The sequence below is a fragment of the Dryobates pubescens genome, chromosome 13, assembly GCF_014839835.1.
Source record: "Dryobates pubescens isolate bDryPub1 chromosome 13, bDryPub1.pri, whole genome shotgun sequence".
NCBI classification, from domain to species: domain Eukaryota; kingdom Metazoa; phylum Chordata; class Aves; order Piciformes; family Picidae; genus Dryobates; species Dryobates pubescens.
Window position 1 is genome coordinate 988,335 of NC_071624.1, and position 22,788 is coordinate 1,011,122.

The 22,788-nt window shown below is 64.3% G+C and overlaps 1 protein-coding gene across 1 annotated transcript in view; it reads right to left on the bottom strand.

Moving 5' to 3' along the window:
- Nucleotides 1–627: 627 nt before the first annotated feature.
- LOC128897657 (skin secretory protein xP2-like) overlaps nt 628–22,788 on the bottom strand; it is a gene marked incomplete at its 3' end in the record, with an annotated part of 31,025 nt that continues 8,864 nt past the window's right edge. Inside the window, exons 2-5 of the mRNA XM_054166468.1 lie at nt 22,233–22,283; nt 18,442–18,574; nt 7,253–7,277; nt 628–640 (exon numbers count right to left, since the gene is read on the bottom strand). Coding sequence (XP_054022443.1) covers nt 628–640; nt 7,253–7,277; nt 18,442–18,574; nt 22,233–22,283 — 222 coding nt within the window. The remainder of the gene's footprint in view (nt 641–7,252; nt 7,278–18,441; nt 18,575–22,232; nt 22,284–22,788) is intronic.

Genomic DNA, 22,788 nt, shown 5'->3' on the forward strand with positions numbered 1-22,788 from the left:
ATCAGGTGTGCAGTGGGTGAGGAGAAGGGGAGGGAGGGAAGACCAAGGGGAGGCAGGAATGTAGGGGGATGGGGGGGCAGGAAAAAAGGAGGAGAATCAGAAAGGAGAAGGGGAAAGCGAAGAGGGAAGGGGGAAAGGAATGCAAAAGAGAAGGGGAAGGGGAAAGAGAAGAGGGAGGGGAAAGGGAAAGAGGAGGGAGAGAAGGAGAATAAGAAAAGAGGAGAAAGGGAAAGGGAAAGGTGGTGGAAGGAGAGGCAATGGCCTGGAATTGTGCCAGGGGAGGTTAGGTTGGAGAGGAGGAGAAATGTCTCTGGTGCCAGAGTGGTCAGGGCCTGGCAGAGGCTGCTCAGGGGGGTGGTGGAGTCCCCAGCCCTGGAGGGGTTCAAGAAGCTGCAGCTGTGGTGCTTCAGGATGCAGTTTGCTGGCCCTGGCAGCTGGGCTGTGGTTGGACTGAGTGATCCTAAAGGTCCTTTCCAACCCTGATGACTCTGGCTCTGTGATTCCATGATTTGATGATTCTTTGGCTTTAGCATTCTGTGACTCTCTGACTATGATTTCATGACTCTGATTCTATGATGAGCACAGCCTGAGGGAGCTGGGGTTGTGCAGGCTGGGGAGGACAAGGCTCCCAGGAGACCTCCTTGTGGCCTGCCAGGGGCTGCAGGGGGCTGCAAGAGAGCTGGGGAGGGACTTGTGAGGGTGCCAGGGAGGGATAGGACTGGGGGGGATGGAGCAGAACCAGAAGTGGGGAGATTGAGATTGGCTGTGAGGAAGAAGTTGTTGCCCAGGAGGGTGGTGAGAGCCTGGCACAGGCTGCCCAGGGAGCTGCTGGCAGCCTCCTGCCTGGAGGTGTTTGCAGCCAGGCTGGAGGTGGCTGTGAGCAACCTGCTGTGGTGTGAGGTGTCCCTGCCCATGGCAGGGGCTGGGGCTGGCTGAGCCCTGAGCTCCCTGGCAGCCCTGGCAGCTCTGTGGCTCTGTGATTTCAGGGCTCTGTGACTCTGATCCTTTCTCTTCCTGTGCAGCCTGCTCTGGGTGGCTCTGCTTTAGCAGGGGGGAGGTTGAACCAGCTACCTGCAGAGGCCTCTCCCAGGCCCCATCCTTCTGGGATTTCACACCACCTCCCTCCCAGGAGCCAGCCCTGGCTGCAGCTTGCCCACTGCCCTCCTTCCCACCTGCAGCCTCAGCCCCTCAGAACCCCCAGCCGGACCCTGGGGCTGTGCAGGGCTCAAGCCCAGCTGTGAGGTTTGCTCAGGAAAGGGAGCTGGGGGCTGCCAGTGTTGCCCTGGGGGGTCCCTGGGCAGGCAGTGCTGGCCTGGCTAGGGGTTGCTGCTGCCATTTAAGTGGCAGGGACACCACCTGGGCAGGAACTCCCTTTGCCCTCAGCAGCAGAGCTCTGCCACCACCGCCAGCTCTCAGGCCCCAGCGATTGCCCAGCTGTCACAACTCTCATTGATGTCCTTGCTGGGGAGGGTTTGCTGCTCTAATGAAACCTCCTTCACACTGCAGGCTGCTGGGAGATCCTTCATCAGTGGCCAGGAGCTATTGATTGTTTCCATCCAGCTCCTCAGCCAATTACTGCAAGCAAGAGCTAAAGCAGCAGCAGCCTTGCATTGCTGCCCCACCTGCAGCAGGGCTTTGCTCCCCTGCATGGCACCTGGCTGCCAGCCTCGGGGCAGAGCTGTGCTGGAGAGACCTCTGCCAGCCCTGCTGTCACCTTGCCCCTGCCTGCAAGCTCCTGCAGAGCAGAGGAGCACTCAGTGAAGGCTGCTGGGGCAGGGCTGCACTGCCTTGCCCAGGGGAAGGATTTGCTGGGCTTGTGGGGAGGAAATCACAGCATGGGTTGGGATGGAAGGGACCTCAAGGATCATCCAGCCCCAGCCCCCTGCCACAGGCAGGGGCAGCTCCCACCAGCCCAGGCTGCCCAGGGCCTCATCCAGCCTGGCCCTGAGCACCTCCAGGCAGGAGGCAGCCACAGCCTCCCTGGGCAGCCTGTGCCAGGCTCTCCCCAGCCTCACTGCCAACAATTTCTCCCTCCTCTCCACTCTCAGTCTGCCCTGTTAGAGGAGGCCACCAGGATGGTCAGAGGCTGCAGAATCTCCCCTGTGGGGCCAGGCTGGGAGAGTTGGGGCTGCTCAGCCTAGAGAAGAGAGAGGGCTCCAGGGAGAGCTCAGAGCTGCATTTGAGTCTCTGCAGGGGAGCTGCAGGCAGGCTGGGCAGGGACTTGATGCTCTCAGATGTTCTTTTCCCAGCCCTGATGATGCTGTGGGTCTTTGATCCCAGGTTTCCAGCTGCCTCATCTGGTTCCACACACAGCCTGCTCCTCCTGCCTGCCCTTGGCCGCCTGTGCTGCCAGTGCCCATAGCCAGAGCTGGAGAGAGGGGATCCTGCCCCCTGCTCTGCCCTGGGGAGGCCTTCTTGCAGCACAGCTGGGTCCCTTTCAGCCCTGTGTGTGCCTGGTTCCTCTAAGCCCTTCTCCACCATCACTGGGTGGTGATGGTCTGCCCTTCCTCCCCTGGAAAGCTGCCTCCTCCCCCTTTCTTCTACCTCCCAGTTGAGCCCAGGGGGCAGTGGGGGCTGGAAGCCTGCCTCAGCCTTTTGGGGCAGTTTCTTCCTCCCAGCCAGAAGTGAACTCTTGGTTTGGCCTGGAACCTTCAGCTGTGACTTAGTGCCCTGCCTGCAGCCAGGAGTGCTGCCCCTGGAGAGGTCTGGGCATCTTCCAAGGCTGGCAGGGGGCATCCATGCATGCAGTGGAGGAGCACAGCTCAGGGGCTGGCTCTCCAATGGCTGTCATGATGCTGGGGCCCCAGGAAGTGTTCCAGGCACTGCTGCTCCCTCCTGCTGTGACATCTGTGGTGGTGGAGACCCCAGGGAGGCAGCAGAAGCAGAACTGCTGAAGGCAGAGGAGGAAGGGCTCTGCTTTCCCCACCTCATCCCCTGCTTGGTCCCTCCATGCCCCCTCTCCTCACAGCTGCTCTGCCAGCTCCACCTTCTCCTTCCTCCCTGGGAGTGAAAGCTCTTAACAAGCTCAGAAGCTCACCTGGTGTTAAAGCCAAGGCTGAGCAGCAGGCCAGGGCTCAGGGAAACCTGATTTAAGTGGTGCTGTGCCCACTGGCAGCAGCTGAAGCCTAGAGAGGTAATTGACTGCTGACAGAAAGGGAGAGGCAGAGGGCAGCTCATTAGTGCCTGGGATTATTATGATGATTGCACTAAAGCAGGAGCTCTTTGCCTTGGGTTTCTCTCCCTGCTGTGTGCAGCTCTGGGGGCAGCAGCTCTGGGGGCAGCAGCTTTGGGGGCAGCAGCCCAGCCCTGGTGGGTCACTGCTGACTGCAGCAGGGGGGTTAAGAAGCAGAAGGCAGAACCAGAGGACACCAAGAGTCTGAAGCCTGACAGAGGCAGCAATTGAAAGGCTTTCAGAGGCTCTCTCCCACAGCCCTCTGGGGACTCCAGTGCAGCTTATTGATTAAAGCTGGGCAGGAGCTGAAGGCAGCTTCCAGGTGGTGAATTGATGCAGTGGTGCCCTGGTGCCCCTTGCCAGGCTCCAGCCTGCCAGAGCCAAGCACACTCCCAGCCCTGCTGGCAGCAAGGCCTCTGCTCATCAGCTGCTCGACTGCTCAATGCCTTGGCTCACTCCCAGCCCAGCCCTGCCCTGGGGTCCTGCAGGTGCCTTCGGGGTGCCACACGACCAGCAAGCCCCCCCCGAGCCTTCCTTAGGCTCTGCACGGCCAGGCAAAGTTCGATGCCCAGCCTGTGGCTGTCTGGAGAGCCTCAGCCAGCCACATTTGGGTCGGAAGGGACCCCCCCAAGGTCACCCAGTTCCAAGCCCCCCGCCGCGGGCAGGGACAGCTCCCTCTAGCCCGGGCTGCTGAGGGCTCCAGGGAGGGAGCATCCCCAGCCCCCGCTGGGCAACCTCAGCCTCAGGGCAGGCTTTTGACGGCCGTGAGCTGCTCCTTGGGCTGGGTTCAGTGTGCCTCATCACACAGACAGAGCAGGCAGCCCGGGGAAGGGCTGGGGCAGACCAGCTGAGTGAGGCAGCCCCAAGCAGCAGCTGCTGCCTCTCGCAGCCACTTCCCCAGCAGCCTGCGGAGATCAAACGCTTGGCGCTGATGAGTGTGCTCCGCTCCCCGGCGGCTCCCCTGCCTGCCAGCACGGAGCAGCAGCTCCCCACAGAGCCTCCTGGGACCAGGGCTTTGCCAGCACACTCCTCTCCCTCTGAAGCTCTGCTCGGTGCCCACGCAAAGCTCTCCCAGGAGGGGAGAGGCTGTTCACAGCTCTCCTCCTGCCGGCTCCAGGCCGTGCTCTCTGATCCCACACTTGTTTGCTGCTCCCTTGGAACTGTTGCTCCCTCCAGCAAAGGAGCTTGAAACCAGAGAGCCACAGCAGGGCAGGGACCTGCTGGAAGGGACCTGCAGAGGTCACCCAGCCCAAGCCCCTGCCAGGGCAGGGCACCCAGGGCAGGGCACCCAGGGCAGGGCACCCAGAAGACATCCAGGGGGTTGGAAAGGCTCCAGAGCAGACTCCACAACCTCCCTGGGCAGCCTGCTCCAGGCTCCAGCAGCCTCACACCAGGGAAGTTTCTCCTCATGCTGAGGTGGCACCTCCTGGGCTCCAGCTTGTCCCTGCTGGTGCTTGTCCTGTCCCTGGGCACCACCAGCCAGAGCCTGGCCCCTGCCTCCTGACCCCCAGCCCTCAGCTATTGAGAGGCATTGATCAGCTCCCTCTCAGCCTTCTCCTCTCCACACTCAGCACCCCCAGGGCTCTCAGCCTCTCCTCACAGCAGAGCTGTTCCAGTCCTTCCTCATCCTCACAGCCTGCCCTGGGCTCTCCCCAGCAGCTCTCTGTCCCCCCTGAGCTGTGGAGCCCAGCACTGGGCACAGCACTGCAGCTGTGGGCACAGCAGGGCAGAGCAGAGGGGCAGCAGACCCTCCCTGTGGGGGCTGTGGGGGACCCTGGGTGCCAGCAGCCTGCAAGGAGGACAGCCCTGGGCCAGCCCAAAGCTGCCTTCGTTGCTGCTCCTGCTGCAGCCTAAGTGGCTGCCAGCACAGTCTGCCCCCCAGCCCCTGGGGTCTGCAGGGTAACTGGGGGCCCTGCACCCAGCTGGGGGCAAGGAGCCCAAAGAGCTTTGCTGGGCTTGGGTTTTCCCTCTCCCCATGGTCCCCAGCAGTCTCTGATCACAGCAGCTGCAAAGGGCAGCTGCAGTCCTCAGCAGCCTCCAGCCCTGTGTCTTCATGGGAGTCTGGAGTCCTCCAGATCAGAGGGAGGCAGGGCAGGAAGGGGGAGGAAGAGACACCAGCGAGCCCAGAGCCATTGGATCTTCCCTGGGGAGGCTGCTGGGGAGATTTGTTGCCGCCACAGGACCCTCCCAGGCTGCAGCAGGGAGCAGCTCGCTGGGGAGTGTGAGGCAAAGCTTTCTGGTGGCCAGGAGGAGGCCAGCTGAGGAGGCTGAGTGGGGCCCAGCCGCTGCCTGGGGAAGCCTCAGGGCTCCCTGCTGTGCAGGTGACATAAGAATGGTTGTGTCTGCAGTGAGAAATGGCCTTGCCAGGGGGCTGGGGGGAAATATTGCTGCTCTCTGAGCCCCTGAAAACTGCCCCCCCCCCCCCCAGCCTCAGCTCTGCTGAGAGGAGCCCCAGCTGCAGCTGGCTGCAAGCAGAGCAGGGAGGGAGCTGCTGCCAAGGGCAGAGGAGAACTGCTCCTGCCAAAGATGGAGCAGGAGAAGAACCAGCAATCACCTGAAGAAAGCTCAGCAAATGATCCCTCCTCTGGCTTCTGAAGCTTCCTGGAAACTCCTTCCCTTTGCAGAGGGTTCTGCAGCAGCTCCTTGAAGCACCACTTGCTGAACCCCCCCTGCTGTTAGCAGCCCTGCAGGTTCCCTCCCCCCCTGCAGGAGCTCAGTGTTTGAAGGGGGGGAGGAGGAGGTGGTTGCCAGAAGGGCAGCACAGCAGAGGGCAGGCACAGGATGCTCCAGGGTCTGGGTAACCCCAAGCTGAGGCTGCAGGATGCCTAAGGTCAGGGAGTCCCAGAGTGCCAGGCTGGAAGTGCCCCCAGGGCCCCCCTGGCCCAACCTGCCCAGCTGATGGTGCAGCTGGAAGGAGCTGGCCCAGGCCTGGGAGGGGACTGCACTGCTGCCCCTGGGAGGTGACTCCAGGGTCTGACTGTGCCCATGGGGCAGCCCCCTGGCAGTCTCCCCAGCAGTGACCTGGCCCCAGCACCCCCTGGCCCCTCCTGGCACTCCTGGGCCAGAGGAGTCTCCATCCTCCTGGACACCTCTCAGCTAGGCTCAGCTGCTCAGAGGGCTGCAGCTGCTCTGCTCTGGAGACAGCCAGAGGGAGCTGGGGCTGTGCAGGCTGGAGAGGAGAAGGCTCCCAGGAGACCTCCTTGTGGCCTGCCAGGGTCTGCAGGGGGCTGCAAGAGAGCTGGGGAGGGACTTGTGAGGGTGTCAGGGAGGGACAGGACTGGGGGGGATGGAGCAGAACTGGAATTGGGAGATTGAGCTTGGCTGTGAGGAAGAAGTTGTTCCCCAGGAGGGTGGTGAGAGCCTGGCACAGGCTGCCCAGGGAGGTGGTGGCAGCCTCCTGCCTGGAGGTGTTTGCAGCCAGGCTGGAGGTGGCTGTGAGCAACCTGCTGTGGGGTGAGGTGTCCCTGCCCATGGCAGGGGCTGGGGCTGGCTGAGCCCTGAGCTCCCTGGCAGCCCTGGCAGCTGTGTGGTTGATTCTGCACCACAGTGGCAACTCCTTGAGCTGAGCAACCTGAGGCACTGCTCTCTGAGCAGCTCCAGCTGAGCTCCTGCTCTGGGCTCTGCTGTGCCAGCTCCTTGCTTCTGAAGTGTTTGCTGCTGCAGAGGAGCATCCAAAGCAACAAAACCTCCCCCAGCTGCCAGGGTAACCTTCTGGCTCCTCAGGCTGCAGTCTGTGTTCCATCAAGACAGATAATTGGAGCACAGGAGGGTGGTTGGGATCCCTGCTCTGGGCTCTGCTTGCCTTTGTTGGGGGTTGTTGGTCTCTCTTCTTCCCTGGCATCTTCCTCACATTTATTTGAGCTATGAGACAGGATTTTAACCAGCAGCACTCTGCTGCTCCCCTCCCTGCCCCCAGCATCCCTGCTCTGCACTGCCCTGCCTGCTGCAGGCTCCAGGGAGGCAGCTGGGCAGGGAGGCTGCCTGCTGGCAGGGCTCTGAGCCAGCAGGAGAGGGAGCTGGGGTGCCAGGCACTGCCATGGGCACAGCTCTGCCTGCATCAGCTGCCCTGGGGCAGGGTACAACCTCCCAGGGGAGAGGATCACCCCTGGGTTAGAGAGTGAGGGCCAAAGCTCCTGGGGTTAGAGACTCAGGGGGCAGAGTCCCAGGCTGAGAGTCTCAGAGAGTCACAGAATGGTTGGGCTGGAAGGGACCTCAAGGAGCATCCAGCTCCAAGCCCAGGGGCAGGGACCCCTCCCACCAGCACAGGCTGCTCAGGGCCTCATCCAGCCTGGCCCTCAGCACCTCCAGGCAGGAGGCAGCCACAGCCTCCCTGGGCAGCCTGTGCCAGGCTCTCCCCAGCCTCACTGCAAAGAAGGTGACCTGCAGGCAGCTGGGCAGGGACTGTTCAGAAGGGGCTGTGGGGACAGGACCAGGGGCAGTGGTTTGGGACAGGACCAGGGGCAGTGGTTTGGAGCTGGAGCAGGACAGAGTCAGGTTGGACACCAGGAGGAAACTCTGCACAGGGAGGCTGGGGAGAGCCTGGCACAGGCTGCCCAGGGAGGGGGCTGAGGCTCCATCCCTGCAGCCATCCAAGCTCAGCCTGGAGGGGTCCCTGGGGCTGCAGGGGTGGACAGGATGCCCTGGGAGGGTCCCCTCCAGCCCAGTGCCAGCTGTGGCTCTCCAGAGGGCCCTCCCCAGCCCTGCCAAGCTGTGGCTCACTCTTCAGAGGCTCTCCCTTAGGCAGAAGCAGCCCAGGAGCATTGGGCTCTGGCCCTGGGTGCTGGTTGGTGCCATGCATGCAGGACCCAGCCAGCAGATCTCTGAGTTACTACAGAGGCTTCCTCTGGTTTGCCTCTGCTGGCTCCCAGCTGAACCACCTCTGCTCCCTCCCTTGCCTGGGCTCCAGATGCAGCTCAGGGCAGTAGGCTGGCAACAAAATCAAGGAGGCAGATTTCTCTTTGTTGCCTTTGAAGCCCAAAGGCTAAATCCAGGGGAGGAATCCTCCTGGACTCATTGCTTATCAAAGGCAGCCTGAGGGTATCCACCAGGAGCTGTCCTGTGCCTGGCATCTGCTCTGAGTGAAGGCCACTGCTGGAGCCTGGCTGCCTGTGCACAGCCCTCAGCCCCCAGGGCAGTGCCCATCTGACCCCAGAGCTGCCACCCTCCCTGTGAGCATCAGCTCAGCCCCCCCAGCTCTGTGCAGACCCCCAGGGCAGTGCCCATTCCTGTGCCCCATGGGCACAGCTCAGCTCCCCCAGCTCTGTGCAGACCCCCAGGGCAGTGCCCATTCCTGTGCCCCATGGGCATCAGCTCAGCTCCTCCCAGCTCTGTGCAGAGCCCCCAGGGCAGTGCCCATTCCTGTGCCCCATGGGCATCAGCTCAGCCCCCCCCCCCAGCTGTGTGCAGACCCCCAGGGCAGTGCCCATTCCTGTGCCCCATGGGCATCAGCTCAGCTCCCCCAGCTGTGTGCAGAGCCCCAGGGCAGTGCCCATTCCTGTGCCCCATGGGCATCAGCTCAGCCCCCCCAGCTCTGTGCAGAGCCCCCAGGGCAGTGCCCATCTGACCCCAGAGCTGCCACCCTCCCTGTGGGCATCAGCTCAGCTCCCCCAGCTCTGTGCAGAGCCTCCAGGGCAGTGCCCATTCCTGTGCCCCATGGGCATCAGCTCAGCCCCCCCCAGCTCTGTGCAGAGCCCCCAGGGCAGTGCCCATTCCTGTGCCCCATGGGCATCAGCTCAGCTCCCCCAGCTGTGTGCAGAGCCCCAGGGCAGTGCCCATTCCTGTGCCCCATGGGCACAGCTCAGCTCCCCCCAGCTCTGCTGGTGCCTTGCCTCAGCAAGCAGGAGGAGCCCTGCTCCCAGCTTGCTTCCCACTGCTGCTGTCTCATTTCCATAGCTCTCCTCTTCCCCCAGCTCCTTCCAGCCTGCCCCCACTCCACCTTCTTCCCTTCCTCCCCCCAAGTCTCAGCCAGCTCCCAGCCTTCAGGAGGAGAGGAGCTGCTTTCAAGTAGGAAGGAACCAAACAAGGTCGTTGGGAAGATAAAAACTAATGAGTGGCTTTCTGCAGGACTCTGCCTCCCCCTCCCCCTCCCCCTCCCCTCCCCCCCTCCCCCCTCCCCCCTCCCTCCTTCCCCTTTCATCTCACTCCAGCAAAAAGCCAACAGCTCTGCACTAATGCCTCTGGAGCTGAGCCTCCAGCTCTGCTCTGCTGTGGCTCAGCCTCCTGGAGCATCCCTTCCACACAGCCTCCCCCTGCCCCCTGCAGCTCCCCTGCCCCCTGCAGCTCCCCTGCTGCTCCCCTGCCCCTGCAGCTCCCCTGCCCCTGCTGCTCCCCTGCAGCTCCCCTGCCCCTGCTGCTCCCCTGCCCCTGCAGCTCCCCTGCAGCTCCCCTGCCCCTGCAGCTCCCCTGCCCCTGCAGCTCCCCTGCCCCTGCAGCTCCCCTGCTGCTCCCCTGCCCCTGCTGCTCCCCTGCCCCTGCAGCTCCCCTGCCCCTGCTGCTCCCCTGCCCCTGCTGCTCCCCTGCCCCTGCAGCTCCCCTGCCCCTGCTGCTCCCCTGCCCCTGCAGCTCCCCTGCCCCTGCTGCTCCCCTGCAGCTCCCCTGCAGCTCCCCTGCCCCTGCTGCTCCCCTGCAGCTCCCCTGTCCCTGCAGCTCCCCTGCCCCTGCTGCTCCCCTGCAGCTCCCCTGCAGCTCCCCTGCCCCTGCTGCTCCCCTGCCCCTGCAGCTCCCCTGCCCCTGCAGCTCCCCTGCCCCTGCTGCTCCCCTGCCCCTGCAGCTCCCCTGCCCCTGCTGCTCCCCTGCAGCTCCCCTGCAGCTCCCCTGCCCCTGCTGCTCCCCTGCAGCTCCCCTGTCCCTGCAGCTCCCCTGCCCCTGCTGCTCCCCTGCAGCTCCCCTGCAGCTCCCCTGCCCCTGCTGCTCCCCTGCCCCTGCAGCTCCCCTGCCCCTGCAGCTCCCCTGCCCCTGCTGCTCCCCTGCAGCTCCCCTGCCCCTGCAGCTCCCCTGCCCCTGCAGCTCCCCTGCAGCTCCCCTGCCCCTGCTGCTCCCCTGCAGCTCCCCTGCCCCTGCAGCTCCCCTGCCCCTGCAGCTCCCCTGCAGCTCCCCTGCTGCTCCCCTGCCCCTGCAGCTCCCCTGCCCCTGCTGCTCCCCTGCAGCTCCCCTGCCCCTGCAGCTCCCCTGCCCCTGCAGCTCCCCTGCAGCTCCCCTGCCCCCTGCAGCTCCCCTGCCCCTGCTTCTCCCCTGCCCCTGCAGCTCCCCTGTCCCTGCAGCTCCCCTGCCCCTGCAGCTCCCCTGCAGCTCCCCTGCCCCTGCTGCTCCCCTGCCCCTGCAGCACCCCTGCCCCTGCAGCTCCCCTGCAGCTCCCCTGCCCCTGCAGCTCCCCTGCAGCTCCCCTGCCCCCTGCAGCTCCCCTGCCCCTGCTGCTCCCCTGCCCCTGCAGCTCCCCTGTCCCTGCAGCTCCCATGCCCCTGCAGCTCCCCTGCCCCTGCAGCTCCCCTGCAGCTCCCCTGCCCCTGCAGCTCCCCTGCAGCTCCCCTGTCCCTGCAGCTCCCCTACAGCTCCCCTGCCCCTGCAGCTCCCCTGCTGCTCCCCTGCCCCTGCAGCTCCCCTGCTGCTCCCCTGCCCCTGCTGCTCCCCTGCCCCTGCAGCTCCCCTGCCCCTGCTGCTCCCCTGCCCCTGCAGCCCCCCTGCTGCTCCCCTGCCCCTGCTGCTCCCCTGCCCCTGCAGCTCCCCTGCTGCTCCCCTGCCCCTGCTGCTCCCCTGCCCCTGCAGCTCCCCTGCTGCTCCCCTGCCCCTGCTGCTCCCCTGCCCCTGCAGCTCCCCTGCCCATGCTGCTCCCCTGCCCCTGCTGCTCCCCTGCCCCTGCAGCTCCCCTGCAGCTCCCCTGCCCCTGCAGCTCCCCTGCCCCTGCAGCTCCCCTGCAGCTCCCCTGCCCCTGCAGCTCCCCTGCCTGGCTCAGGCCCTCCACAGCCCCCACTCTGCTCCCTTCCCCTCCTTCATTTCAGTCACTTTTGTCCAGGTCCTGAGGAGCTGGAAGCTGCTGAGAGCCTCTCTGCAGGCTGGCAAAGAGCTGACAGGCAGCAGGAGGAAGCTCCTGGGGGCTGGAGATGGCTGTGGCCAAGCTGTGCTGCAGCTTGTTGGGCAATGTCTGCACTCAGAGATCTTCTGCCTCCTGCCTGGAGGTGCTCAGGGCCAGGCTGGATGAGGCCCTGGGCAGGCTGTGCTGGTGGGAGGGGTCCCTGCCCAGGGCAGGGGCTGGAGCTGGGCTCTGAGGTCCCTCCCCAGCCAACCCTTCCAGGACCCCACACATCTCAGAGGTCTTTCCCAAGTGAGGCACTTTCATGATCCCTCCAAGGCCTGGCCCCCAGCACTTGGTTGCTCCCCATTCAGAGACCCATTTGGGGTGCAAGAGCCCTTTCAGCTCCTCCACTCCAACCCTTCCCTGCCTCTGTGCCAGGGCTGGGGCTCAGCCACGGCCTCAGCACCACAGCTCTGCCTCGGGGAACCCCTCCAGCCTGGGGCTGCCCTTGGCCTCCTGTGCTGCCAGTGCCCAGTGCTGGCTCCTGCCCCAGCAGCACCCCCAGCACAGCTCCTGGCCTGGGAGGGGAGAAGCTCCTGCCAGCTGCAAGGGCTGTGAAGGCTGGCAGGGAGGAAGAGCCAAGGTGTCAGCAGATGGGCTGGGACTCCTCTCAGCTCTCCAGGGGGGGGAAGGATCAGCTGCATGCTCCTCACAGCTCTCTCTGCAGCCCTTGCCAAAGCTCCTGCCAGGTGATCCGTCCTGCCCCCGAGGGCTGGGCTCAGGAGCTCTGGAGGGGTTTGCATCCTGCTGGCAATGGAGAGAGTAGAAACAGCTCTGAGACCTTTAGTCAGCCAGGGACAGGACAAGGAGCAGTGGGCACAAAGTGCAACCCAGGAGCTGGACTGGATGACCCTGGAGCTCTTCTCCAACCCAGAGGACTCTCTGATTCTCCAAGCCACCTTCAGAGACCACACAAAGGTGCTTTGGAGAAGGGGGACCCTGACCCTGGCTGGTCTGTTCTGAGAGCTGCAGGTCCTGGCAGGCTGCTCTGGGTCACTAGCACTCAGACACTGCCCAGCAGAGCCTCCTCACCCTCCCCTCACAGGCCAGCAGCTGTGCTGTGCTCATCCTCTCTGTGCCCTGCTGGCAGAGGGCAGGGGCTGCCAATGTAGTTAGGCCCCCAAAGGGTCAGGGAGGTTTGGGTCTGCATCTGCCCTTCAGCAGGCTCACCTGGGCCTTCCCCTCCCCACACTGGCATGGTCCTGAGCCTGAGGGCTGCCCTCATGGCTGGGGATCAAGATGGGCAGGCCTGGAGCCAGGCTCTGCTCAGGGATGGCACCAGGGGCACTGGGGGCAGGCTGGAGCAGGAGAGGTGCCAGGGGAACAGGAGGGAAAGCTTTGTGCCTGTGAGGGTGGCAGAGCCTGGAGCAGGCTGCCCAGAGGGGAACAGGATCAGAGAGTGCTCTGGCTTGGAAGGGACCTCCAAAGGTCATTGAGTCCAGCCCCAGTGGAGTCTCCTCTGCAGCTTTCCACCCCCAGCCCAGCCACATCCCTGGGCAGCCTGCTCCAGCATTTCCCAGCCCCAGCTCTCTCAGCAGACACTGAGGTGTCCCAGGCGGACACTGCAGCCCCCCCAGCCCCTTTGGGGCTCCCCAGGGCCCTCCTCCAGCCCCCTGCCCGTCCCTGGGCTGTGCTGCTGGCCTTGCTGGGAGCTCTGCTGCAGCCAGCAGCGTCTGCATTCCCCTGCAGCCTGGCCAGCCCCTTGCTGCTGCTGCTGAAGCCTTCCCCTGCCTGCCCGGCCCTGGGCTCTGGAGCTGCCCTCCCTGCTCCTGAGCCCCTGCTGGCCCTGCCTGCTGCAGCTTGCAGCTGATAGGGAACTGCTGCAAGAGCTGAGGCTTTATTGAGTGAAACATTAGCATAAAGGCAGAGCCAGCAGAGCCCTGCCTCAGCCACTGCAAGGTTTCATCCACCCAGCAAACCTTCTGCTTGCTGGGAGCCAGCTCCTTCCCTGCCAGCACCAACCTTCAGCTGCCCTGCTGGAGGGAAGGCAGCAGCAGAGGAGGCTCTGCTGGGGCAGCATCTGGGGGGCTGCTGAGGGAGAGCAATCGTTAATCACCATCACAACACTAATATTAATCATCATAAACAGCACAGTAATAATGATGCAATGAGACTAAGACAAGAAGAAGGCAGAGCAGTGTCAGCAGGGGCCACACCGTGCTGGCAGGGGCAAGACAAGAGGGCAACAATGACTGCAGTGCACAGCCCAGGGCAGGAGGGGCTGGAGAAGATTGAGGGACCTGGAGCTGCTGGAGAGGCTCCAGAGGAGGCCATGAGGATGAGCAGAGGCTGCAGAGCCTCCCCTGTGGGGCCAGGCTGGGAGAGCTGGGGCTGTGCAGCCTGGAGGAGGCTCCAGGGAGAGCTCAGAGCAGCTTCCAGCAGCTGAAGGGCTCCAGGAGAGCTGGGGAGGGACTCTGGACAAGGGCTGGGAGTGCCAGGCTGAGGAACAATGGCTTTGAGCTGGGAGAGGAGAGACTGAGCCTGGAGAGGAGGAAGCTCTGCACAGGGAGGCTGGGGAGAGCCTGGCACAGGCTGCCCAGGGAGGGGGCTGAGGCTCCATCCCTGCAGCCATCCAAGCTCAGCCTGGAGGGGTCCCTGGGCAGCCTGCTCCAGCTGGAGCTGTCCCTGGGGCTGCAGGGGTTGGAGAAGATGCCCTTGGAGGGCCTCCTCCTGCTGCCCATGGATGCTGAATAGCAACAAGCATCCCTGAGCACTGGGCAGCCTCCAGACAGCAGCCTGCAGCTGGAGCCAGGCTGGGAGCAGCAGCACCTTGGGTGGCTCTGTGGAGCCCCCCAGTCACCTCACTCTGCACCCACCCCCCCCCAGGAGAGCCCAAAGCCTGGCTGCTGCTTCCCTCATCCCTGAACAGGTTGCAAACAACCTGCCAGGGGGCTGGCAGCAGCCAGGAGAGCACAGAGCCTGGCAGGGGGCAGAGGGGGGAGCCATGGCCAGGGCTGCCAGGCACGTCCTGCCCGGGGGTCGAGGTGGCCTGGCCCTGGCTGGCCGGGGAAGGGCTGCTCCCAGCTCTCACCTTCCACGGGGCCAGGGCAGAGCCTGGAGGGGCTGAGCAGCTGGGATGCAGAGGCACTGGGGCTTTGCTCCCTAGCTGATGCCAGGCTGAGCTGCTCCTGGGGCTGAGCAGGCAGGCAGGGGCCCATCCATGCCAGCACAGCCTTCTGCTGCACTGTTTGAGCTCTTCAGCTCCTGCTTGGATCTCAGCTGTGAAACATTGAACTGATGAACAGAAGCAGCAAAGCAACAACTAAAGCAGAGAGAGAGCAGCGCTGCCTGGTGCAGGGCTGGCCCTGGCAGCTCTGCAGCAGCCCTGCCAGGTCCCAGGCCGGTGGGAAGGGGAGCACAGGAAGAAAGCTGAAGCTGGGTTCTGCCAGGCCCCATGGCTGCTGCTCTGGGCAGGCACAGGATGGTTGGGCTTGGAAAAGACCTCCAGGATCATCAGCTCCCACCCCTGGCCCAGCCCCACCTAAGCCATGGCCCCAAGAGCCACAGCCCCTCCTGGCACGGGGGCTCCACCATCCCCCTGGGCAGCCTCTGCCAGGCCCTGGCCACTCTGGCACCAAAGACACTCTTCCTCCTCTCCAACCTCAGCCTCCCCTGGCACAGTTCCAGGCCATTGCCTCTCCTTCCATCCCCTGAGACTGGGGAGCAGATCCCAACCCCCCCCGGCTGCAGCCTCCCCCCAGGGAGCTGCAGAGAGCCAGGAGGTCTCCCTCAGCCTCCTCTGCTCCAGGCTGAACACCCCCAGGGCCCTCAGCTGCTGCTCCCCAGCCCCTTCCCCAACAGCCAAAGGGGCAGAGCAGGCAGAAAGGAGATCTTGTAAGGTCCTCTCCACCCCAAACCAATCTGTGGCTCCCTGGAGCTGTGGCTCTGTGCCTGGCACCTGGGCAGACCCCAGGCAGACCCCAGGCAGCCTTGAGGAGCAGAAGGAATCATTCAGAAACCAACCACAAGTGTGAGCAGCTGAGGCTGGGGCAGGGTCCTGCTTGCAAATGCTGACCCAGCCCCATCTCCCCCCCACCCAGCCCCATCTCCCCCTCCCCAGCCCTATCTCCCCCCCACCCAGCCCCATCTCCCCCTCCCCAGCCCTATCTCCCCCCCCCCAGCCCCATCTCCCCATCCCCAGCCCCATCTCCCCCCCAGCCCCATCTCCCTCCCCCCAGCCCCATCTCCCCTTCCCCAGCCCCATCTCCCTCCCCCCAGCCCCATCTCCCCCTCCCCAGCCCCATCTCCCTCCCCAGCCCCATCTCCCCCAGAGGTTTCTTTTCTCCCCAGGCAGAGGGATACCAACCCCTGCAGTGGCAGAGCTTCAGCACTTGAGGAGAGTCTTTCTTGTCCCTGTCCCTGGGAGCAGCCACTTCTGAGGCCTTCACACTGAGAGCCAGAAGTGCCTTGAGCAGCGCTGCTGCCGCTGCTGAGAGGCAGACAGCAGCCCCATGGCCACACTGCCTGCTCCACAGGCACAGGGAGGTGAAAGGCAGCAGGGCACAGGGCTTGGGGACCCTGATGATGCCACAGAGACTGCTTGCAGGGCCAGGGCCTGCAGCTAGCACTCAGGGAGCTGACAGCATCAAGGCAGATCTGGCACAGACTTACTGCAGAGCATCCCTTGGGCTGGGGCTGCACAGAGCCATGGAGGGGTTGAGGTTGGAAGGGAGCTCAAAGCTCATCCAGCTCCAGCCCCCTGCCCTGGGCAGGGACCCCTCCCACCAGCACAGGCTGCTCAGGGCCTCATCCAGCCTGGCCCTCAACACCTCCAGGCAGGAGGCAGCCACAGCCTCCCTGGGCAGCCTGTGCCAGGCTCTCCCCAGCCTCACTCTCAACAATTTCTTCCTCCTCTCCACTCTCAGTCTCTCCTCTCCCAGCTCAAAGCCATTGTTCCTCAGCCTGGCACTCCCAGCCCTTGTCCAGAGTCGCTCCCCAGCTCTCCTGGAGCCCTTCAGCTGCTGGAAGCTGCTCTGAGCTCTCCCTGGAGCCTTCTCTTCTCCAGACTGCACAGCCCCAGCTCTCCCAGCCTGGCCCCACAGGGGAGGTTCTGCAGCCTCTGCTCATCCTCATGGCCTCCTCTGGAGCCTCTCCAGCAGCTCCAGGTCCTTCCTGTGCTGGGGGCCCCAGAGCTGGAGGCAGTGCTGCAGGTGGGGGCAGAGCAGAGGGGCAGAATCCCCTCCCTGTGCTGCTCTCTCCCTGCTCTGGCTGCAGCTCAGCACTCAGCTGGCTCTGGGCTGCCAGGGACCTTTGCTTCCCAGGGCACAGGAGGATGATTCCCATCATCCAGGCCATCTCCCAGCAGAAGCCACAGCTGCTCCAGCAGCCACCAGTCCCGACCCTGGGTGCTGTGGACACAGGGCAGTGCTGAGGCTGTGTGTCACAGGGGGCATGGTGTGACAGAGCTAACCCTGCAGGGGCATGGAGGGGATGGATGCTCAAGCCAAGGGGGATGGAGAGGAGCTAAATTCTGCCCTCCTCAGCTGCAAACTTCCATGCTGCTTGCCCTCCACACCTGCTCTGCTCTCCTCAGACACATTTTCCCTGCATCCAGCTGATCCTTCAGGCAGGAAGTCCCTGCTGCCTGCCTCTCCACTCCTATTTTCTTGCAAATCCACTGCCTGCAGCTTTTCCTTCTCCTGCTCTCAGCTTTGCCCTGGCACACCTGGCAGCGGTGGAGAGGGGCCCTGCAGCCTGTGCCTGGGTGGGAGCGAGCCTGCAGGCCCTGGGTGCTTCAGGAGTGGTGCCTGGGTGTGAGAAGGCTCAGCCCCGGGCGTGCAGCGGACGTCAGCTAACTTAATCCCTGCAAGGCTCTCCGGAGCGATCGACTCCCAGGCTGCAGCAGGGCTCCTGCCCGAGCTGCTCCTCTCCTCCCTCGGCAGGGCTGGGGAAAGGCAGCTGAGCGCCAGCAGGGATGGATCCTGCCTGCCCCCGGGCACCGTCAGGGCTGAGCCATCGGAGCACAGGTCCTAGGTGCTCCGTGCAGAGGCTGAGGCAGCGAAAAGCGCCAGGCTCCTACCTTCCGCACTGCCGCCGCGGGCAATCAGCCCGAGCCGCTGCCCGGCAGACGCGGGGGGCGCAGGGGGAGGGCTGGGGGGGTGCAGGGGGAGGGGGGGGGGGGGTGCAGGGGGAGGGCTGGGGGGGTGCAGGGGGGGGGGGGGGTGCAGGGGGAGGTGTAGGGGGGTGCAGGGGGAGGGCTGAGGGGAGGTGCAGGGGGAGGGGTGGGGGGGTGCAGGGGGAGGGGTGGGGGGGGTGCAGGAGGAGGGGTGGGGGGGCGCAGGGGGAGGGGTGGGGAGGCGCAGGGGGAGGGGTGGGGGGGTGCAGGGGGAGGGGGGGGGAGGCGCAGGGGGAGGGGTGGGGGGGTGCAGGGGGAGGGGGGGGCGCAGGGGGAGGGGGGGGCGCAGGGGGAGGGGGGGGCGCAGGGGGAGGGCTGGGGGGGGTGCAGGGGGAGGGGTGGGGGGGTGCAGGGGGAGGGGAGGGGAGGCGCAGGGGGAGGGCTGGGGGGGGTGCAGGGGGAGGGGTGGGGAGGTGCAGGGGGAGGGGGGGGCGGTGCAGGGGGAAGGGTGGGGGGGCGCAGGGGGAGGGGTGGGGGGGTGCAGGGGGAGGGGTGGGGAGGTGCAGGGGGAGGGCTGGGGGGGGTGCAGGGGGAGGGGTGGGGAGGCGCAGGGGGAGGGCTGGGGGGGGTGCAGGCGGAGGGGGGGGGGCGCAGGGGGAGGGGTGGGGGGGGTGCAGGGGGAGGGGGGGGGAGCTGCCTACCCTGCTCTCAGCAGCAGCCCTTCCCGCTGCCGGAGGAGCAGGATGCTGTCTCGGCGGAGTCCCAGGGGGCACAGGTTATGCATCGCTCACAGCCACTTAACACCTACGCTTCTGCCTGCTAGCCTCTCCCCTCCCCTCCGGCTGGTGGAAAACTCGCCCTGGTTTCGCGGCAGCGGCGGTGTAAGGTCAACGGTGGTGCCCAGTGATGGGACAAGGACAACAGGTCCAGGCTGGAACACAGCAGCTGAGCAACAGGAGGAGAAACTTCTTTGGTGTGAGGGTGCTGGAGGCCTGGAGCAGGCTGCCCAGAGAGCCTCCTTCTCTGGAGACTTTCCAGCCCCACCTGGCTGTGTTCCTGTGTGCCCTGCTCCGGCAGGGGGCTCGGCCTGGATGCTCCCTGGAGCTGCCTCCCCAGCCGCGCCGCTCCGCCGCGCTGCGCTCCTACCCGCACGGCCGCTGGGCGGCTGCAGCGCTGCCATGCGCCACCAGAGGGCGCCAGGCCCCCTCCGGCCTCCGCGGCGCGACGGCGGCGGCGAAACGTCCCCGAGGATGCTGCGGGGCCCGAGCGGGACCCAGGGCTGGAGGCGAGAGGGGGGAAACAACCTGTGCGATACCCTCTGCGGCCCCCGCTGCACCCCCCGGCTCCTCACCCTCTGCAACACCCAGCTCATCACCCTGTGGAGCCTCTGCATTGCCTCCCCGTGCATCTGCTTGCTCCTCACCCCCTGCAACTCCCCCTGCAACACCCTCTGTGCACCTCCCAGCTCATCTCCCTGCTCCTCACCCTGCTCCTGCAGCCGACAGCAGCACTGCTGCCCTGTCACTTCTGCCTGCAGCAAGGATCCCTTGGAATACACAGCAGGAGGCTGGAAGAGGCAGAGCAAGGCTGAGGCTGGGTGCACTTGTTGGGAGATGTGTGCCTGTGTGTGCTGTGTGTGCGTGCACATGTGTGCCTGAGTGTGCCTGCACACGTGTATCTGTGTCTGTGTGTGCCTGCACATGTGTGTCTGTGTGTGCCTGAGTGTGCTGAGTGTGCCTGCACACGTGTGTCTGTGTGTCTGTGTGTCTGTGTGCGCTGTGTGTGCGTGCACACGTGTGTCTGTGTGTCTGCGTGTGCCTGTGTGTGCCTGCACATCTGTGTGTCTGTGTGTGCCTGCACATGTGTGCCTGTGTGTGCCTGCACATGTGTGTCTGTGTGTCTGTGTGCCTGTGTGTGCCTGCACACGTGTGTCTGTGTGTCTGTGTGCCTGTGTGTGCCTGCACATCTGTGTGTCTGTGTGTGCCTGCACATGTGTGCCTGTGTGTGCCTGCACATGTGTGCCTGTGTGTGCCTGCACATGTGTGTCTGTGTGTCTGTGTGCCTGTGTGTGCCTGCACACGTGTGTCTGTGTGTCTGTGTGCCTGTGTGTGCCTGCACACGTGTGTCTGTGTGTCTGTGTGCCTGTGTGTGCCTGCACATCTGTGTGTCTGTGTGTGCCTGCACATGTGTGCCTGTGTGTGCCTGCACATGTGTGCCTGTGTGTGCCTGCACATGTGTGCCTGTGTGTGCCTGCACACGTGTGTCTGTGTGTCTGTGTGCCTGTGTGTGCCTGCACATCTGTGTGTCTGTGTGTGCCTGCACATGTGTGCCTGTGTGTGCCTGCACATGTGTGCCTGTGTGTGCCTGCACACGTGTGTCTGTGTGTCTGTGTGCCTGTGTGTGCCTGCACACGTGTGTCTGTGTGTCTGTGTGCCTGTGTGTGCCTGCACATCTGTGTGTCTGTGTGTGCCTGCACATGTGTGCCTGTGTGTGCCTGCACATGTGTGCCTGTGTGTGCCTGCACATGTGTGTCTGTGTGTCTGTGTGCCTGTGTGTGCCTGCACATGTGTGTCTGTGTGTCTGTGTGCCTGTGTGTGCCTGCACACGTGTGTCTGTGTGTCTGTGTGCCTGTGTGTGCCTGCACATCTGTGTGTCTGTGTGTGCCTGCACATGTGTGCCTGTGTGTGCCTGCACATGTGTGCCTGTGTGTGCCTGCACATGTGTGTCTGTGTGTCTGTGTGCCTGTGTGTGCCTGCACACGTGTGTCTGTGTGTCTGTGTGCCTGTGTGTGCCTGCACACGTGTGTCTGTGTGTCTGTGTGCCTGTGTGTGCCTGCACACGTGTGTCTGTGTGTCTGTGTGTGCCTGTGTGTGTTGGCTGCCTGGGAGCAGCAGTCCCCCCCTCCCCCAGCCCCATTTAGCAGCGAGGTAGCTATGGAAACCTCACCCAAATTGTGCTCCCACCTTCCTTCCTGCCGCCCTCCAGCGCTGCCAGGGGAGGGCTGGATGTGCTGCTTATAAATAATGGAAGGTAAAGAGCTGCAGAAGGAATCAGAGCAGTGGGATCCTGGAGAAGATGCCCAGGAGCTGGGAGGGGAAGCTCCCGAGGAGCTGGCAGCTCAGGGACTGTGTGGCCTTCCTTCAGCTGCACCTCTGCCATCTGCAGACAGGGTCTGGCTCGGGGAAGGGAGCAATTGTGTCAGGATGGGTGGGGAGGGTGGGGAGGCAAAGGTGTCACAGAAGCAGAGAGTAATGGCTTGGGTTGGGAAGGACCTGAAAGATCATCCAGCCCTGGGCAGGGACCCCTCCCACCAGCACAGCCTGCCCAGGGCCTCATCCAGCCTGGCCCTCAGCACCTCCAGGCAGGAGGCAGCCACAGCCTCCCTGGGCAGCCTGTGCCAGGCTCTCCCCAGCCTCAGTGCAAGGAGTTTCTGTCTGCCCTGCAGCTGGTCACAGGATCAGAGCATGGCAGGGGCTGGAAGAGCCTCCTGCCCAGCAGCCCTGCAGCCAGGGCTCTGCAGGGGAGCCCAGAGAGGAGGCTGCTGAAGGAAGTTTGCTGTGCCTGTGCAGACATCAGCCTCTCCCTGCAGCAGAGGGACAAAAGCCTTCACCTGCAGTCCCACTGCAGCCTGTGGAGAGAGGCCAACCCCTCTGGGGGCTGAATTCTCCCAGCCAAGCCTAGGAACTCCTGCCCTGCTCCTCTGAGCCCAGCACAGCCCAGGCCAACCAGCTTAGCACCAGGCTGCAGAGGTGGCAACCCCATGGCCCACAGGAGCTGCAAACCAAATCCCCCAGCCCTCAGGAGCCAGCTTCCCAGCTCAGAGCCAGGTGTCAGCCTGCACCAGGGGCTGCCTGGAGGGATTTCTCCAGCAGGGAATCACATCAGCCCTGGGCCAGCTCCAGCTGCCAGGAGGAGAGGAGAGCAGAGCTGGCAGAGATTGTCCATCCCCAGGTCCATGCAGCACGCTGGAGAAGCTGGCTGCCAGCAGGGCCCCTTAGCAGAGCTGCCTGGTGCCAGGGAGGAAGGAGAAGGGGAGCTGAAGCAAATGCCTTTGGCAGGCTCCTGGGTTGGTGCTGCTGACTAGCAACAGGAGAGGGCTTCAGAGGCAGCTGTGCTGCTCCAGCCCCTCTGCCACCAGCCGGCCCTGGGAGGCAGCCCAGTTAGGGATGGGGCCCTGCCCTTCTTCAGTGGAGCTGCCAGGCATGGAAGTGGCACTGCCAGCCTCTTCATCCTGCTCCCAGTCACATCACAGCCCTGGGCTGTCCTTCTGCACATAGAGCCTGGGGGCTGGTCCCTCTCCAGCCCAGTGTGTTGCTGCTTTCAGGATCAGAAGGCTGGCCCAAGCCAACCCCCTCGGTGCCTCCTGTTAAACCTCTCTGTCTGATGTTTCAATAAACAGTTGGGCTCCTGCTCTGATCATTAACCCAGCAGTAAAGCAGGATGGGGACTGCTTTATGAGATTCCATCTGCATCACTAACCTACAAATGTGAGGTCTTGGCAGCTGCCAGCAGCCACTCCCAGTTGCATGGCTCCCTGCCCACCTCCAGAGCTGGACCTGCTGCTGGCTTGGCAGAGGGACAGCACAGCCCCCTCCTGGGAGCTGGGCAGAGAGTGCAGCCTCCCCAGGGCTCTCCTCACCCAGGCCTTCACAGCATCACAGCCTGGCAGGGGCTGGAAGGGACCTCCAGACATCACCCAGCCCAGACCCCTGCCAGAGCAGGGCACCCAGAAGACATCCAGGGAGGCTGGAAAGGCTCCAGAGCAGACTCCACAGCCTCTCTGGGCAGCCTGCTCCAGGCTCTGCCACCCTCCCAGTGCAGAAGTTCCTCCTCATGCTGAGGTGGAAGCTCCTGTGCTGCAGTTTATATCCATTGCCCCTGGTCCTATCCCAGGGTGCAGCTGAGCAGAGCCTGGCCCCTGCCTCCTGACCCCCAGGGAGAGGGAGAGGGAGAGGGAGAGGGAGAGGGAGAGGGAGAGGGAGAGGGAGAGGGAGAGGGAGAGGGAGAGGGAGAGGGAGAGGGAGAGGGAGAGGGAGAGGGAGGGAATTAACCAGGTTGGAAAAGACCTGGGAGCTCATCAAGTCCAACCTATCATCTGATCAACTCAACCATGGCCCAAGGGCCTCATCCAGGCTCTTCCTGAACACCTCCAGGGATGGGGACTCCACCACCTCCCTGGGCAGCCCAGGGCCAATCTCTCTTTCTGGGAAGAACTTCTTCCTAAGATCCAGCCTGAACCTCCCCTGGCACAGTTTGAGACTGTGTCCTCTTGTTCTGGGGCTGGTGACACCAAAATGTGCCCCAGGACATCCGCAGGGGAGTGGGGAGGGGAGCAGACACAGCCTGGAGGAGTCCTTTTGTGGGGGGAGAGCTGCTGGAATGAATTTCCTGGCTCAGAGTCCCAGGAGCAGGGCCCAGAGTGCCAGGAGCCAGCGGTGAGCGGGGCTGGGGTGCTGGGGAGCCCCGGGAAAGAGCAGTTGGCCACCACAGCAC